This window comes from Cynocephalus volans, chromosome 1 (assembly GCF_027409185.1).
Source record: "Cynocephalus volans isolate mCynVol1 chromosome 1, mCynVol1.pri, whole genome shotgun sequence".
Classification (NCBI taxonomy): domain Eukaryota; kingdom Metazoa; phylum Chordata; class Mammalia; order Dermoptera; family Cynocephalidae; genus Cynocephalus; species Cynocephalus volans.
In genome coordinates, this window is record NC_084460.1 from 287,745,586 (window position 1) to 287,765,078 (window position 19,493).

The 19,493-nt window shown below is 41.7% G+C and overlaps 1 protein-coding gene across 3 annotated transcripts in view; it reads right to left on the reverse strand.

Moving 5' to 3' along the window:
* Positions 1-9,320: 9,320 nt before the first annotated feature.
* Positions 9,321-19,493, reverse strand: part of DOCK10 (dedicator of cytokinesis 10) — a 263,202-nt gene continuing 253,029 nt past the window's right edge. For all 3 annotated transcript variants that reach the window (XM_063115061.1, XM_063115054.1, XM_063115070.1), the window contains exons 51-56: positions 19,247-19,393; positions 16,417-16,627; positions 14,938-15,128; positions 12,722-12,822; positions 12,391-12,529; positions 9,321-9,437 (exon numbers count right to left, since the gene is read on the reverse strand). In XM_063115061.1, the coding sequence (XP_062971131.1) occupies positions 9,321-9,437; positions 12,391-12,529; positions 12,722-12,822; positions 14,938-15,128; positions 16,417-16,627; positions 19,247-19,393 (906 nt within the window). The remainder of the gene's footprint in view (positions 9,438-12,390; positions 12,530-12,721; positions 12,823-14,937; positions 15,129-16,416; positions 16,628-19,246; positions 19,394-19,493) is intronic.

Here is a 19,493-nt window from a genome sequence, read left to right on the forward strand (position 1 = left end):
TTTAATCCCACGTGGTATCCAGGACTGTCGTCTCCAGGAGATTTGGAATACCTTTGGAAAGGTCACCTGATGACATGGTGAGCAATGGCTGAGTATGGCCAGAGCAGCTGGTTCCTGCTGACCTGTGGAGGATTCTGGTTTAGGTTCAACCAGGTTCAAGCAAGTGGTAAGTGGTAGAACAGCAGTGGGAGGCAGAGAGATCTGAGAACAATCTAGTTCTGCCCCCTGTTATAATGTGATGTTGAACCAATTTCTTTACTTCCCTGGACCTCCATTTCCTCATCCATGAAATGGGAATGAGGAGACCTGTTCACAGTGATGCTGAGAAGGCTGATAAGCCCATGTGGGTAAAATTGTTTAGCGTGGTGCCAATAGTGGGCATTCAGTCTGTTCACCCCCACTCTTACCTCTGCTCTGTTCCCCTTTTTTTCTTTTCTCTATTCTTCTTTCCCCCAATACATTGAGATCTCCTGAAAAGCACCCCAAGAGGGCACATCCTAGACATAAGCCTGTGAAAGTAGATTCCGTGAAGCTCACCGAGTCCTTAGGGGTGGTTCCTGAGTCATACTCTGGGGTGTAGTAATGAGCCTCCTTGCTGGAAGTTCTGCCATTATTCTAACAGACAGGGTCAATTTATTTACTCTAGTTTGCCTAATCTAAAATCCAAAGTGTATCATGTAACTAGGTTTGAGCAGTCTGTCATTTTTCTATTCCTTTCTTTCTTCTAATTTCTACTTTTTGTGATTTGAATAAAACTTTTCTGTCAAAATTAACATGCTATTCCTCTGCGTGTGTGTGTGTACGCACATGTTGTTTTTTGGGATAAACTAGTAAATGAATAGTTTACTTTAGGCTTACATTACACTAGCTCTCCCATGTCCTCGCCTTCTTCATTTGAGTTTTGTTTTACCCTTCTTTCACAATAATACATTTATACATGTACGTCTATCTACTTAGCTATTTCACAGCATTGCTCTGAAAAGCTTTCCATTCCATTTCTGAGCCACTTTTTTTGTTAATTACAGTAAATGATTGCTGAGAACATTAATCAATTCAATGGGTCTCCAATCTCAACATCTGAAACACATTTGTTTTTATATAATTTCTAGGCATTTTTCAATGCCATCAAACTTTACATCTTCTTAATGTTTTTCTGTCACTGAGAAAGATCAAGTTGATTCCTTAACAACAGGTAGCTCCAGAGCCACAGTGACTCCCTACACCACTATGACCTTCTAGTTTAATACCTGCCACCTTCAACAGTATTAGTGGAGAAACCAATGACAGCCATTAGTCAGTATTAAGTTGCTCAAGAAAGTCTAACCTTGATTCCTTTTTGATTCATTTATTCAATCATTTACCCACTTGATTTTGGCAAGTGTGGATTGAAAACCCTTCTCTATGCTAGGCCCTTTGCTGGGCCTCTGAAATAAAAAGGCAAACAAGATGTAATTTTTGCCTCCAGGAAGTTACATGCTTGGATTCAATTATTTGTTTTCTGTCTCCGCTACAGATTCCTTTTTTCATTACTCTTGTGCTATGCAACATCTTAGATATGTGAGGCTGGAGTGTCTTTGTTTCTCACCCTTGGCAATGAGCTGCTATAGGAAGTCTTTCAGATCTGATTTTAATGGCGTATTTGAATGTCAAGATATCACAGTATAGGAAATATAAGTGGGTTATTCTGACAAGGAAAATATTACTTGTTAATTTTTAAAATGAGAATATGCTAACATTTAGACATCAGAGGGTTCACTGATACGATAAACAGGGAACTCGAGAAGTTGTTAATTCCATTAAGGAAATGAAACTGCTTAGAAGATAAAGCATGGTTTTTACCTGAGATGGACACTGCTCTCAGGCCATTTCTGAGGTGAAAGGGTGGGACCAGTGTCTGTAATTCCAGCCATGAGCCATTTCTCTGGTTTCCATAAAAGGGAACTGAACTGCAGCTACACAGTCCTCCAGGGACCCTGCATTTTTTGCCAGAGTTACTCTTTGTCAGTTTTTGTTGAAAGGAGTGGAAAAGCTGCATATTTGATGAGAGTGGAAAAACTAATAGCAACTAAAAGCAATATTGAAATCTGTTATTCAGATTTAAGGCATCCTGTTATTTTGCTGAAAACTTGATTTGAAAATCCAACTTTTAATGATATACATACGAATAAGAGCAAATGGAGGCTATTTTGAGAGATGTAAAATAATGTTGCCATGCTACCCTGCACAAACAAACATGCCTCATCCCATGGGAGCTTTTGCAAATGGGCAACCTCAGACTCCCTAGGGCCGGTTATCTGCCTTGAAGTCAGGGAAGTGTTAGCTCACTTTGCTGGGCTAGATTAATCTGTGTTTCATGCATTTTTAAAACATCCCCTTCATTATTACCAAATGTATGATGTTAGGAAATCCCCATTTCTGGGGTATGGTATCTACCCATCTTCTCTTGGAATTCTGACTTACTCCAAGCAGGAGTTATAGTAAGATAGGAAAGGAAAATGGGAAAGAAAAGTAGAGACTCTGGTAGCACAGTTACACACCCAACTTATACTATAGAAGGCAGTGAATATTGGTTTAGAAAGGGCTGTTATTGTCACTTTCAACTTTTCCTAGTAGTACTTGTACACAGCCATAATATCTGAACCCAGATCCCTTGAGGGGAAGAGCGAAGATTATCTTGCATCATCATCTGCAACTCCTGGGCTTAAAATCCTCATGGAAATAGTTTCTTTCTGGAAAGGGCTCCTATTTTCAGTCCTTCTAAATGTTAAATGCAAAGTAAGGTGCCACAAACTTCCCAAATCCTTTAGCTCAGGAATAGCCAGGGAGTGGATGTGTTTTTGCTCAGCTGTTCAGAAGAAGGTAGCACATTTGAAACCAGGTGGTAGAATGTGATGGGCCTATTTGACTTTAAGAATCTAAAGGATGTTTTGAGCTGAGGCAGTGAAAGGCCTTTCCCCTGGGCTTGGGTTGCTGCTTGGAAACGTTTCCATAGAACCATCCAGAGCCTTTCATTCTCTATTTCCAGTTTACTTTTGTTAAAAAGTAAAAATTGCTTTTCTTTCTTTTTCTTTTTTTTGGATTTAAATCGATTTCTAGAACTTATTCCTTATTTCTTTAAACAAATTGCTCATCTGAAGGGAGAAGTCACACGGCAGGAGTTAGGTCCCTTAGAAATCCCAAAGAACTCACTAGCCTCCATGTAAATATTAGGAAACATGCTTTCAAAGTCCATGGGCCAGTTTGTTCAGCAAAATAGCCTGCTGATACCGTTGTCATATTTATAACAATAACAACAACAACAAACCCACCCGCCCCAGGATTGGTAGTTATGATTGTATTGTTTTGATGAAATATAAGAAAAGTCATTAGTTTCAAAAATAAGTGTTCTTTATACATAAGGAATATATCGAAGGAAAAATGATGTTATAATTAGGATATTAATGTTAATGATGCAAGAAAATGGCAAGCAGATTCCTCTGGAGAATCCACTAGCTAGTGTTTAAAGCTATTCTTTGCAAACCTTTGCTCAACTACTCGGGCTCAATCACCATTACCTTCTCCAAATGACATGCACGAACCCCATCTGGGAATGTTTTGATCTATCTCTCACTCCTTATCACTCCAAGGTCAACCCTATGTGCTCACAGTAGTGCCTCTCTTGAGTCCTGTAACTTAGGAGATCTCTCCATCAAATTATTCTTCTCTGACACCAACCCACCACATGCATTCCGTTAAAAAAGTATCAAGGGGTAAGGGGAAGGCAAAGGTCTTTAGAGCTTTCCTGGGCATTTCTTTCTTTGCTGATACTTCTCCATCTCCATAGTTCACCTGGAACACTTTAATCACCCATGTTCTGACCCCAAACATGCTTATTTCCTCTCTGTTCATAGCAGCTTTTCTTGTGTGCCCATAGTTTAATCAACTCTTGTCAGGCTCTGTCTCAGGCAAAAGAACTCCCAGCCAGGATGGGATGGTGCTCTTTAAGTAGACCATGGATCTCCTAGTTAAGGCTGAGGACATAGCCAGGGTGGAGGCGCAGAGGACTGGCACTCAGATGTCAGCTCCTGCTATTACTTATACTCTCCTTCACCCTCTTGAAGAACTAAAATCCTCAAGTCAGAAATTCATCCTCTCGGGATAAAGATTGTCTTTTGAAGGTATTAATTTCTTCCCCCAAACCGTAGGTCTGCTTCTGAAAATCAACCATTGGCATTATAATTTGGGGCAATTAACCTTTCAGCAGAGTTGACACAGGGGTGGCAAAGACACAGAAAACAGGCTGCCATTCCTAACTCCAGTGGCATCACTGGTTGCTTGTACTTCTGGGCCAGAAGTAGTTTCACTTAGTCCTCAACCCAGTATCCCAGGCAACAGCTTCGTTCTGGTTGGAGCTGGCATTTGAATCAGAATGCCTTCGGAAACAAGACCAGCATCGATGGAGAAGAGGAGGGGGCTCTACTGAAGGGAGCTGGCACTGGGTGGAGGGCTGCGTTAGGACTACTGTGAGGGAATGTTGGGCAGCGGGGTGTTGGGGAGGGTACGAGAATCTGAAGGAGCTGGGAAACTTCCGAATACAAATGTCACATCATAAATAATTTTAACTAAGTCTTTTCCTACAGATGTACATATTCAGTACCAAATACTTCAAAGTTAAAACTGAGATAAACTGATAAGACTGAGAGCTGAAAAGAAGCCAAAAATCAGTAAACTGTACTTTCTAACATATGTCCTTAGGAAAGAGATTCAAGGACACTAGTTCCTGCAATGACCTCTGGCTCCACGGTCTGTCCTTCCTTCCTCTGCTCCTCATTCCACACCTAACATTTTCTCTGGACCTACTCCATCCAGCAGAACTTTGAGAACCTGACTCCCAAAACCCTGAAGTGCAGACCAATAGTTTGAATTGTCAAGACTGCAAAGATTAAGACACAATGTGCCTCTAGGGAGGCCTGTAACATGGTTGGAAGGAAAACATGGACACACGACATAATAACTGATCACATAACTGAGAAGAAAAGAAAAATGGTGGCACAGGCAGGACCTGCCAATCATGGGCAGAGAACAAGAGCAAATCTTCTGGAAAAGCTGTTGTATTTGTTTCCCAAGAACTCTGAGGTGCTTTACGTGAGAGCGTGTGTTGGGAATCAACGTCTGTAGGAATCCTCGTAGAGAGGGAAGTTGAACTGTGAGGTAGCTGCAAGAGGCGTCTCAATAGGAGTTGGGGAGCCAGGGTGGCCCATTAGAGTTGTCCTGAATTGGGACAAGGACAGGCCTTTGTACTTCTCACCATCAACCAATCACTGAAGTGAGCTTCCTTTGAGCTGCGGAGGTGACCCTTGGTGAGAAGGGCTCTGTTGAGAGCCATCGACTGCTAGGAGTCCCCACAGCTGGGGGAACAGGTGTCTCAGTCCTGAAGGGTGGGTCTACCACGAATATGAGTGAAGCCGGGTTCTGATGTACATGGTTTGATTTATGTGATTGGAGAAAAGGGAAAAGGACCTTTGTGTCAGGAGGAGGAGAAAGACAGGTTTTTATTAAGTCTTCAGAACATTGTAGCTCTAGTGAAGGGTACGTGCAGACAAGCAGACACGGCATGAAGTTAGGAGGAAGGGAGGAGGCGTCAATGCTCGTCATGCCTGTCCTTTATCATTTTGTGAATAAAGTATCATGTTATCAGCATGCAATATAGTATATCATATTATATGTAACTTTTCACGGATACAAGTTTGGGGTGGAGGATGTAGGAGCCACTTGTAATATGAACAAATATTAAATTTGATTTCAGATCATTTTGTCACATTTGCTCTCAAATGTTCTTCATTTCCTAGTGGCTCAAAGGAGTATTGAATTTCTACAATATGTATGTTTTTGGATTTTCTGGAGTTTGACTGATATATTATTATGATGAATCATCATGCTGCAGATATGGTGACATCCTTCTGCTGAGCAACAGTCACGGTTCTGAAAGCCAAGGCTTGTGACACTCCTTATCTTTTCCTGACTGCGTCCCACAGAGAGGTGTATGTCACTATGAGGGAAACATGCTGATTGGCTCATTTATTTTGGCTTCTAAATGAGCGAGAACACAGAATAGGAATGTACTAGGTGAAGTTTAGGTAATGGACACTCATTTGTAAGGCAACTGTTACTCAAAATGAAGGCACATATTGATTTTTTACAGTCTGAGCATTTTGCACTTTGAAATGAGACTGGAAAGAGAGGCCACTACTGAGTTGATGATGAATGGATGAGGGGACAGAGCCAGGCCTGACACCCTAAGTATTAGGTCCACTTAGTCTGTGCTGGATAACTTCCAGGGCAGCTAGTAGGGAAATACTGCAATTGGTCTCATTTTCAGTCTTCCCATCTGTAGAACTGGGAGATTTACTACCATTTTTTACTGAACTTGCTTTGAGGAGTCATTAAGTAAAATTTATGTAAAGATGAAAAGAATGTAAAATAAGAATTCAGTGTCTTGGCAAAATCAGGTCACTGTTTTATAAGGCATTGTCTTCTGCAGAGTAATTTTTTAGGGGTAGTTAATTCACAGAGGACCTGGTGGAGTTTTCAATACATTAGTATGTCTAAGAATCATGTGGACCTGGGTACTGGGCTCCACCCCTAGGGGCTTCCATTTCAGAAGGTCTGTTGGAGCTCAGGAAGACACATTTTAACATGTGTCCTGCCTGGGTCTGAAGCAGATGGTTTGCTGTCCACACCAAAAAATCACCACAATTAGATAGACATTAAAAGTTTGTCTAAACTGGGATCTGCACGTGCCTATGGGATCTCGGCAAGAAATATAAATAAGAGGGGACTAACTTGGCTCCCCAGTTAGGGCCTGGTGCGGACCACAGTAAGTCAGAAAGCACATGTAAAGGGATCATGAGGGTCTCAGGTTTAACTGATTGTTGTCATATTGGAATGTGAGTCCAAAATTGTCAGATGACCTGATTTTTCAACAGATACCAGAAAGCTAGAATTCAATATAAAGTTTCCTAAGACTTAAATGTTGACAACTCATTGAAAGAAATTAAAGACATTGTGTGTAACAGATAAGACATGTGTGTTTGATTTGGTCTCTGAGCAGCCAGTTTATGAAACACGGGTCAACATCATAGCTGATCTAGCTTACCTGAAATGTGCTCAGAACACTTACATTAGCCTATGGTTAACCCAGATCATCTAACACAAGGACTATTTTATAATAAATTGTTGAGTATCTCATGTAATGTATTGACGACTGTACTGAAAAAGAAAAACAGAATGGTTGGATGGGCACTGGAAGTATGTTTTCCACTGAAAGTGTATTGCTTTTGCACCATCGTAAAGCTGAAAAATCATAAGTTGAACCATTGTTAAGTCGGGGACCATGTGTACTTCCTTACAGCTTTCCTTGGAGGATTTGTTTTAGGATGGCAACCCATTGCTGACAGTGTTTTGGGGCATGAGGACTTGAGCTTACAGGTGGGGACTGGGTGGGAGACAATATCAAAGGCAGAGTCTTCCTTAATGTATCTGCCTTAATGTCTAAGGCAGCTTAAAGATCTGAATGGGGAAATCAGAAGAAAGGCTCTAAGATGCTGACCCAGACAGACAGGAACCAGGAGAACTGGAGCCAGAATGAAGCTGAGAGTTCAGCTCATCACAGGGCAATCTTTTTAAATAAAGCAGCAGGTCCTGTTTGAGCAAAGAACAGTTAAATGTGCCTTGAGGGATCAGAGTTCTCATCCAAAATATCCTTTTATCACTCCTTGTACACAATATTTAAAAATATGTATTCCTCCCTCCCTGACTCATGCATATAGCAAAAAGAAGAGCTCAGCTAAGGTCTTCTTCTTTGGGTCTGGGACTTTGGAATGGCTGCTGAAGGTGAATCTGAAATGATACTCTCTAGCTTGCCTTTTGCATCTAGAGGCAGGTCAGTTCAGTTCCATTGCAGTGGATGTGGGCTGGGGGAGGGCGGAGGTGGGCCAGTGGGTGGAATATGTCTGTGGTCCCCAAACCTGACAGAGCATAAGTCACAGCTTTGATAAAAATACAGATCAGCCAAAATAAACTCATGTGTTGCAGTAACAAACAATTCTGAATCTTGGAGACCTTAACATAACTAAATACTATTTCTTACTCAGACAATATGACCAATAGGGTTAGTAGAGAATGGAGTGTATGTGTATCTGGCTCATGGTCACTCAAGGACTCAGGCTGATATAGGCTCCATCTCCATGTTCTTCAAAGACAGCTACATCAGGGGAAAGGACTGGGCAGAACCATTCACTGGCTTTTAAAGCGTCTACTTGAAAGTGACACATGCCACCTCTACTCACATTTCAATGACTAAAGCAAGTCACATGGTTATGCCTAACTTCAAAAGAGGCAGAAAAGTGCAATCCCACTATAGAGTGTAGAAATGGAATATTTGTGAATAGCCCTAATATCTACCACAACACTCAAATTTCTCATTCATTATATTTTCCCCAAATCATTGTAATACTCTCCTAGGTCTGGAAACCCCTGGCCTGTCTAGTTCATCTTTGGAGGCACTTTCCAGCTGAGGTTTGAGTCCTTTCATAATTTCTTGGAAAGGCATCATAAGTACTGAGTACAGGACTGCATTCAATAGATGCCCCGTGAACCACTTTTAGCAGTAACTCACCCAACTCCTCAGAGGAAACCAAATGCAAAGTAACTGTATTTTTTATTTCTATTAACAACAACAAAATACTTTCATAATTTCACATCCTGTTGCTTTTAAGAGCACATATATTACAAATAAAGGAACTCCACAAACTGTAAAGATTAGTATTTATCAACACCTTTTTACACATACACAAATATTTTAATATAGTGGTATCTGAAATGTTATTCATATAATTTTAGTACTGTCATAGGTATTAACTAAAAAGATTCTTTTAAACTTGATAAAAACCATGTATTTTACAATCTTCTATTTACATCTGAAATATGCTTAAATGTTACAAAAACATTCACCTTGACCTTTAAAATATGTGTACTAGGACAGGGTATTGAACATATTATAACTGACAGCAAACTTAGGGTTTGCTTTTGAGCGACACATTCATTGATATTCCAGGGCAAATATTCAGCTAGGGTTGCTCAACACTGCTCCAAAGGGGGGAAAAATATCATAGGAAATGTGCAAATTCAGAGACTGGCAAAATTCTCAAGCTAGCGAGGTAAACAAAAATATTAACACTGTAGAAACTTCAAATAAATTAAATCTCTCTTTCTCTTTTATGAGATTAGCTGCAGATTCAGAAAGTTCGCTGAGAGGTGTGTCTGCTGCTGCAGACCTTTGCTCAAACTTCAGCACTTGATGAGACACAGACCGTGGGCTGCGCTGGAGTCGCCCTGCTAGTTACTCGAGGGCAGGTTCGCTCCACTCCGCGCTGTGACGGGTCGTCCCTGCCTGGAATCTTAAGACAGGACAAAACACAACACAACAGAACAAAACGATAATAGAGAGGTTAACGTTAATATCCCCAAACACAAAATTAAAACGCAGAATAGTGATTTTTATTTCCTACAGGATATCTGCAAATTTTGAAAATACACATGTCAAAGTAGATCTAAAAGAATTTTTTCTCAAGCACACTACGTGCTGGTCGTTTTGGGAAGATTTAAAGTAGCTTCACAGTACTCTTCAACTGTCGGGTGTACATGTATAACTGTTGTACTAAAACTTTTTATTTATCCTAAAAGGATAATGCCAGGATTTTATTCTATTTGAAAAGTTTATAATTTATATTGTCAAAATCTACCAAAAAAGAGAGAAAACATTGGAAACCTCATTTAAATGTTTGCCTTAATGGAAATATGACAAAAAGTATATTTTGACCTGATGTTATGTTTGAAAATAATGTTAATATGCCTAAAGAATACTTTCTTATCAGATCTATTCAAATAGTGATATGTAAACACAATAACAACATCAAAGCGGAAACCCCAGGCACCGGTAAAATCTATCATGTACAGAGGAGAAATTAACTACATTTCTAGTTACGAACATTTTCTCACTAACCGCACACTTTACCATGCTGTTCTCACCTTTAATGGTACACTTTTTCCAACACAGAATTGCTACTTCTGCTCCCCCCCAAGAGCATGCACTATCTGAGTTTCTTATGCTACTCATGTATTTTCGCTATTTATGAAACAGTGTGGAATTCTGGCTGCCTACAAAAGTAATTATTGCTTGCCTGTCACTGACAATTCAAATTACTTCATATCAACATCTCCATTTTACACACTAGCTTCCACTTGATCCTGTTCCATCTCTTTCCTTCTGTTGAAGGTTCTTTCGTAAATTAGATGGCTTTAGAATACTCTTCTAGCTAAGACTTTCCTGGAGTGAATTACATAATTAATTCTATTTTTCTATGTCTATTTACACATTCTAATTGTTTCTTTTTTAAAAGCTCCAGAATATGTGCTTAAGTATATAGGTACATGAAGGTATTCCTATATATGAAAACCTATGTGACAAATCCCCACGAAGCTCAAGATCATAAGGAAGTTTATCTTTCCTGCCAACAGATCTATTTCTTTTGCTGTGCAATCCGTCAAGACCTGTGCAATCTCTCAGTGTCTGTTCTTTGCATCAGTTTCCAGGAAGCACAGAGTCGAGTTTTGCTTTTTTTTTTTTAGCAAAGGTTCCTTGGAAAGGAAGTTATTTTTCTCTCTCCATAATCACCTGGTCTTTGTTTTTGTATTTTTGTTTTAGCACATTGGGGTATAGTGTAGTTTTATTTTGGAGACCAATGACCTCAAACACATTTTAGAAGGTAATGGAATACGAATTTTCATTTTAAAAGCTAAGTTGTTAACTTTAACTTTAATCACCAGGGCTTTGTTTTTTCATTGACCTACCTTGAAATGGAAATAAATTTGTTTTAATTAAATAAAAACTTACAGAACACCAGTCAAGATGGAGGTGACTGGGGAAAATGAACAGCTAGGGAGAGAAAAGTAGACTGGAAGGCCACAAAGGACAAAGTAGACATAGGAAGAAAAGCACAACGTACCACTTTTGCTTACAGTACTGAGGGAAATGCTAGACACAGAGGAAGAGAAGCTGTACAAACACGGACCTCGACAGAGCTGCCAGGAAAAAAGAGAGACAAGAATTTTTGCTGGAAGTTTCAAGGTCAGAACAGATTTACAGTTGGAGACAAGCATTCTTCACGGCCTTTCCCAACTTTCAGATTCATTGTTGGTTCTTTTTGTTTCATTCCCAGATTTATGATTTCCCCCATGCTTTTAAGGCATCTCTCCTGAGTATTTAATTCCTATCACCCCTAAAAAAGCCCAAACCAATACTGCCTCCACTAGGAATCCTATCTGGTGGAATTCATTCTCTCCAACAGAAGTCAATCAACCATTTCTTTCTCTAGCTACTATGGAGAGTTAAAAATGTAGGTGAGAGAAAATGAAGCAGAAGAAAAAAGAAACATATATGGGAAATGCACTTAGAATAAAAGATTTGTACAGCACATTTCATATTTTGGGGATAGTGTTAACAGTGCTAGGTCAATTAAGGGAAGGAAGGGGACCTAATATTAACTGTGTGGCTGCAATGTATGGAGCACTACTAGCAGACTACTTCAAGTTCTGTCCCTCAATTATTCTGTACAGAACACACCTAATTGCTGGAGGAGACCATGGGTGAGATGTCCAGGGAGAGTGTGAGGGTCGATGGGTGCTGGGAAATGGGCCATGGGAGCAGTACTTGGTTTTCAACTACTTGATTTTTAGCACCCCCAAAGTACTATGATTATTGAATTCCCACATTTTGTGCACAGCCTTATAGAACATACTGGATACCTGCCAGAAATCATGGCTAACTTGCTTGTGGGCTGGGAGATTTTGTTTTATTCTAACTGTTAACATCTGCAAGAGGCCCAGCCTCTTGTGTCTTGGTGATTAAAGGCGATGAAAGGTCCTGGAGTTCTTCTGAGTGAGGTACAGAGTCCCCTGGTGCAAAACTCTGGAACTCCACATGGCAGTCTGGGGGTTGTGAGGTCCATAAGCTTGGATGATGGGGAGTGGCAGCAGACCCTGCTGGGAATGCCACTCAGTGTTCCTCAGTATCTAAGTGGACCCAATATTCCAGAAAACCAACAGCTCATGTGGCTTAGGTAAAAACACCTGCGAACTCTGCAGAAAGTATCTGGGTTCTTATATTCTTTTTCTATGGATTTTTCCCCCACCCTGATCTCTGCTTTGAGGCATGTTGTGCACGGGGGAAGAGAGCAACTGGGCAACACGGTGCTGACATAAGGGACAGTGACTCCAGCAGCAAGGAAAGAGGCTCATCCCAGTCCTCCTGGCATTGGGGTAAAGGACACTTTCTATCCACTGAAAGCTCACCTGCTCATTCATAATTGTGGAGAGTTCGCCGAGCATGTCCTTGTAGTGGGACCTCAGTTCCTCCTGGTACTCCAGCTGGTCCTCCTTGATGAGGCGTTCATTCACGTCAAGGGCCTGCCCGCACGCATCTGCAAATTGCCTTCAGAGATGGCATTGACCAAATTAAAAATCAGCTGCAGGGGTGGTGCCAAGTACACCGACTTCGAGTTCAAAGTCGGGCTGCCGATCTACTCCACCATCTCCAAGAGGGTTGGTGGGCAGCTTCCTGGGAAATTCACACTCCCTGCCTGAAGGGGTTCAAGAAAGAACATTCCAGCAAAGAGAAGCTTACCTGAAGATTTCCTTCAGAAGCTTTACTTGGTTGTCAGGATATTTCTTTGCATTGGTTTCTTCAAGGAAAGCTCGTGCATAGGCCATTGGCCCAGCATTGACCTGTGAGAGGGAGAGAATTGGCTAAGGGTGACCCCGACTCCTCTGCGGAGCCTTCTCCACAGCTGGAAGGACAGCAGGAAGGAGCAGTGACTGTCTACACTGATTGCCTGGCCCAACTCTCTCACCTGCTCAGAGTCCACTAATGTGTACCTGGTTCACCTACTATACTCCAACTAGTCAATAAGTTACAGGGGTGCGCTGAGCGCTGTCCTGCCCACATTCAGTCACTTGCCCACCCTGTCACAGTTTTCTGCATTCTGCTTGAATTGCTATTTTCTTTTCTTTTTTTAATTGAAGAATAATTGATTATACATATTTTGGGGGTACAGTGTTAACTATTATTACTTGTGTACAATTTGTGATGATTAAATCAAATAATTATTATTGGCATATGCATGATTACAGATCATAATTATTCTTTGTGCCTCTAACCCAATATCTCCCTAATCCCCTTCTCTCTCCCCTTTTCCCACCTCTAGTAACCGTAGAGTTTGAACTGCTACTTTCTAAATAGCTTTGAAAACTAGACTCACGTCTATTTACTTGAATACATTTATTTAAATTTGATATCTATGAAATCAAATGCTTGATGTGCTCCTTGGTTTTTTCTATTAACATGAAAATAAATACAGAACTGTTATGAGAAGGCATCCCCAGTGGCGGCGGTGTGCACACTGCCCTGGGAATCACTGTTGACTGTGTCTGCTTGACAGCCTGGCTTGGGTTCGGCCTGAGCAGGCATTTATTAGATTTGCTGATTGAATGCACAATGCCACGTTCTGTTCACATTCACACGAGTAGGCTCACACTAGTGGCAGAGTCCCGGTACCTTAGTGCATATAACCCTTTAATGTGGCTATGGCCCTTGGGAGGAAGCACGGTAAAAGAAGAAGGAAACCAGTGCTGTATTAGAGCTGACTTCATATGCCTGTGACCACTAGCCATTGCTAGTGCGGTAGATGCAGGAAACTGTAGTGGATGTAGCAGACTTTGTGTTGCCAGATCGTCTCCAGATCTGATTTCCACTTTCCTCCACTCAGCTATATCTTTAGGGAGGCCGTCTGTATGGCATAGGACAATGATGGCTCCCTCGCCTTCCCTGGACTTTTTTTTTTTTTTTTTTTTTTTGAGTTAGCCAGTGGGGGACACACAAAAGAGGCAGGAAAGAGGAGATTGCAGTCAGTGTCATGACTAGTATCACTAATTTTTCCTTTTGCCTCAGGTTCCAGTACTGCTCGGCAGGGCACTGTTACTGGCTGGCCTTTATTTTTGTTCATTTTGGATTTTTGGCATTAAGTTTGATTTTTAAAAATATTGTATTAAAACATTATTTTATATTGATTACTGAATTGTTTGGGTCTCCCTTAAATTGTCCAAGCTGAGTGCCTGACTTGTCTTACCTAGTCCGGGCCCTGGTCAGGGTATTGTGCCCCAAGGCCTTTTCCTTGGGGTCCCCTAGCAGAGGCCATGCCTGTCTGTCTTCAGGTTCAGAGGTGGTAACACCCCCTGAGTGTTGCTAGCCCCTGTGCCAGCCCTTGCTGGTTTTCTAAATGCTGCTCACACTTTTGCAAATAGTTTATTTATTCTCTTCTCCTCAATCGCCTACTGTGAGCATGCATCTGCTTCCCGTTGGGCTCTAGCAGATAAACACTCATGCACATTTTATAAACCAGTAAACATTATTTTTAGAATTTATTTTGGAACAGTTTTATAAGGCTCTTAATGACAGATGTGTACAAGAGTGCCATGTTTACTTATTAGTTTGTTCATTTGTTAGGATGCAGATATAGAACGTAGTTCACCCAGAGAAGATGGGGTGAGAGGGTTAAGGAAGAAATTTTATTTCAGCTCAACTTAAGAAAGACTATAGGTTAACTTAAGACAGACGTATCTATAGGTGTTTGGCATCATCAATGTGCATTTACAATTAGACACAATTTTTTTTTTGGTAGCTGGCTGGGCAACTAAACATAATTTAAAAGACCCAGGTTAAAGTGTTGGATGGCATCACAAATAGAAAAAAATTCTTATATCCTTTGTAAAAAAATTCCCAGGGCATTTAATGCCGGGTTTCACTGGTTATGTGCACTTCGGCTCAGAGTGACACTCACTCACCTTTACGCTGACACTTCCTTGGAGTTTAAGCTGCAGTCTGATCATGTCCACCTCTTCCACGGTGCAAAGCTGATTAAGCTCAGACACTTTCTTGGACATCTCATCAATTGCCACTTCAATAGGATTCAGTTCTGTGCTCGACTGGCTTATGACTTGTATTCTCTTCTTCACATAGGGGAACAAGTGACTCGCTGCACAGAAGCCACACAAAAGGAGTTAAAGGTTGTGGGCAAGTGAAGAGTCAAAGATTCCCCTGAAGGCCCAAAGGATCTTATATCACTTCATGGCAGACAGCACATCCATTCTGCATGCTTTTTGTGTATGTCAGTTATGTTTTCCTCTCCACCCCATCCTGTCTTGTAGCTCGTAGCTTTTGCTGGTGCTGCTTTGGCCTGGCAAGCTCTTCTGCCCTTCTCTGTCTAACATGTGTGCGTTCTCAGGGTTGTATTAAGACCTGAAAGCCTCTAAACCCTGAAAAGATGATAGCTTCCACTGCAACATGGAATTCAGATAAAAACTGCACTAAACCACAATAAAGAATGCTTAAATATACTGAATGCCATACAGTATAATAGCTCTGCTCTAGAGTTTTTTAATTACAAAAGTTCTGGGTAAGTTTACTGACGGTGAATGGGTCTCATAGTCTGGATGTCAGTGCTACTGAGGTGTCTGCTGCATAATCAGGACTGCCCATCTCTCAAGACAGTTGACGTATCATTTCCTCCAGCACATCTTTGCTCATCTTTCCCCACAGTAGGCCCTAGGAGCCCCCACTGTGTGTTCCCATTTCGTTCCCATGCTGTGCTCACCCAAAATTCTTGCTTTACTGGCCTCTTTCTTCTACCAGACTGTGAGCACCTTGAGGGCAAGCATCACATTTTTACTTTATTTATGTGAATTGCCTTATCTAGAACGGTGCCCAGCACCTAGCAGGCACTCACTAAATGTGTGCTGAGTAAATGAAAGGATGACTAGCTCGTAGCATGGATCTAGATCGCACCGGGGGGGGGATGCTGGAGATCAACATCTGCATTCATTTTACAGATGAAGAATCTGAATCCCACAGTGGTACAGAATCTTGTCCCAAAGCACACAGGGATGAGAGCTGCTAATCCCGAAGCCATTGAAGGTAGACTGAGGGAGACAGGAGAGACGACGAGAGGAGGGTTCAGAGTGCCTCGTGCCTTTCCCAAGGCACCGACACCATGACCCTTATGACTGTACGATCTAAGGGGAGAGGTGTGTAAAGTAACTCCATCGACAGTCTCTCCTCTGGTTGACCTCTCAAGGGTCTCCCTCTTAAGAATAACGAGGGTGACATCTGCGTTTCCTGGCACACATTTCAAGGGCAGCACACATTTCGGGCGCTTAATGGCAGGATTGAAATAACCCTCGATCCCCAGGGATCCCGGATGACGGAGGGGCCCGCACTGTGGCAGGTTGCGTGTGGCAGGTGGCCGCCGCTCTGCCTGCACCTACTTGTGAGCACGGTGCGTCGCTTGCACTGCTCGGCCACACCGCCGTGCTTCCTGCCCGACAGCGTGAAGGGCGTCTCGAAGACAAAGCGGTTGACGTTGTGGTGCATCTCGAAGTCTGTCCTCTGGTCCTCTGTTTCTTTTTCATCAAAGAATGGGGTGACGTAGGTCACCTGGATGTAAGCATATTTGGGGTCCAGCTCTTTGGGATTTACCTGTGTCAACACATAATGGATGGAAATGGAGTGGTGAGTAAGATGCTCCTGAGAGCAGGTGCTCTGGATTCAAGTGTGTCCCCCAAGTTCTGGGTAATAGAAACTCAGCTCCCACTGTGACAGTGTGATAAGGGTGGGAAATCCTACTATGGTCATTGAAAGGTGGGGCCTTGAAGAGGTGATTGGATTGTGAGGACTGTGCCCTCATGAATGGACTCATCCACCGGTGGTTTAATGGTGGTCACGGGTGTGGTTCTGATGGCTGTAGAAGGAGAGCAAGTGAGGAGTCAGCTTTCTCTCTGCTCTGCCATTGTCACCATGTGACACCCTGCTTTGTTGTGAAGAATCACTACCTACCAACAAAGCTCTCACCAGACGTGTTCCCTGAACGTGGTACTTCCCAGCTCTGAAACTGCAAATGATATATATTGTTTCTTTGTAAATTGCTCAGTTTTAGGTATTTCTGTCATAAGCAACAGAAACAGACTAATATGGAAGGACAGGAAGCCCTTGTTCCCTCAGTGAGCACTCTGAGGAGGCTGGCCCTCTCCCCTTGGAGAAAAATGGGCAATCATATCATTTCAGAGTTGGGTGGGACCACAGAAAGAGTAACTGGCTGGACTGTGGTCAGGCTGCCAGATTGTGGTAGGATTGGAGCCAGCTCGCCAAGTTGCTGGGGCTTTTGCAACATAAGGGGCCAACTGTGGCATATTATGTGACCTTTTATTTTCTTTCTCTTCTGTAATGAATGTCCAAATGGTTTTTTCCAGAATGCAACCTTCTTGAGGGTGGCAATATATCTCTTTTCCCCTCCATGATGTAGACATGAACCTGGACTGGGGTCATTGGCTTTGGGCTGTAATATGGAGAGAAGTTCCTTGTGTATTTAGCAGATCGACTGATTAGCTTATTACATGATTGCAAATATTTTTATTTTCAACATCTCAGATTCCTTCTCTTATCTGCAACAAACCACTCTATGCACTTTCTTAACTAACTCTGCTTTGGTGAGCAGTCTTGACAAAGAGTAAGAAAGACAGGCTGGGGGTCCTAAGAAAAGCCTGGGAACTGCTCTTGGTCTCCTTTGAGGTTGGAAGAGACAATTCTCAGCCTCTTTTCCAATGATACTTTGAAGAGTTTTCACACTTCTGATTTTCTCCATCTGTCTACCCATCATTGCCTGTCCAATTTCAGATATTTGAGGGACCTCATGAACTTATTTGTAATGCTATCAATAAGTACACCATTAAGGTGTGTATAATCATAACCATTTTATAGATTAAAAAATGGAGGTTCAGAGTGGCCAGCTAATTTCTCCAAGGTGACCAGCTGAAAAGTGGTGGGATAGTGGAATGAAGACTTCAGTTGTTCTGGCACCAAATACGAATGGCATTTTTCTCATCCCCAGGAACTCTGTCTACACTTCCTTCTTAGGAATGCCACTACTACAGTAGTTCTAGCTCCATCTGCCTTTATGGGGAAGGTGATTGTACCTTTCAAGCTAAGGAGGATAATGACAAACACATTCCCAACAACTTCTGCCCAGACCCAGGGATCTCATACCCAGACCCCTCTAAGTACCAGCTTTGTAAAAGAGGACAGGAAACAAAAAGACCCCTTCTGTGACCCAGTAGAACCCTATACCATTGGGAATAAATCAGCTTTTCCAGCTCCATCTTATGCCCAACCTGTGTTTCAAAGACCTTCCATTCTCTAAACACATCTCTCTCTTTCAATCCTCCCTGCCACTGCATGTGCTCGGCTTCTCAGAACGCCCTTTGCTTCCAGCAAACACCTCCCCTGCAATTCCCAGCTCAAATATCACCTCTTCTATGTACTGTTGTCCAACCAGGAATGAGCAGTTCAGGGAGGCCCCTACCCTGGGCTTTCCCTGCACAATTTGGACCATAACTCTCTGGAGGTCCTTTATCGCATTCTATTTAATTAGCTGTTTGCACAAGTTCTTCTCTTCTTAGCTCCGTGTGAACTGTGAGCTCTGGAAGGAGGAGATTCTGTATGCCCCGGCTCCTACTTCTGGACCTGGTATGCAGTAAGTGCTTAATAGAGGTTGGCTAAATGAATGAGAGGACATAGGAAGATTGAGTACAGGATGTAAGCATTTGTTTTCTAGAGCCAACAGGAGGTTAATTGGATGTTCACAGGTTACTGCGATGTAACCAGCAAGTCTGCTACTATCACTGAGGACAGCTTTCAAAACTGGTATGACCCAGAAAGACCTCCTTGACTGAATAAATATTTTCAACTTGCAGTTTTCTCCAATTCCACTTTAGGCCCGATCACTTTAATGCTTTGATTGCTATTCAAATATAAATATCCTATGGGAGAAATAATTTAGTAACTTTTAGGTCATCTTAGAAAAACATGTATAATGTTTCTAAGATGACCTAAAAGTTGTTCTAATAAACACTTATAATGTTTTTGATTAAAAAAAAATCAGCTACCAACCACAACCAAACAACCAAACAAAACACTCAAAATAGTTTTGGTAGTTTACTTTGCAAAATCAGGCAGAAAATTAAGACTTAATAAATACAGCTAAGAATTTTTAAAAAATTAAGTCAATTCTTAGTACTTGCATGAATATTGATTTTCCTCTACCTTGTTGGAATCTTGGATTATCTTCACATTGTCTGCTCCGAATTTATCTGCATAGAGCTTGAGTAGTCTTTGCGAAATCTCAGAAAGACCTGTCAGTTTAGGCTCTTTATAAATATATTCTTTACCTTCTTCTTCTTCGAAAAAACCCTATGGAAGACACATAATGAACCACAAATTTTATTAGAGAACTCCAATTACAAATGAGAAGCAAAACAAAAAGCCATTTACTTAAAAAATACACTCAGTC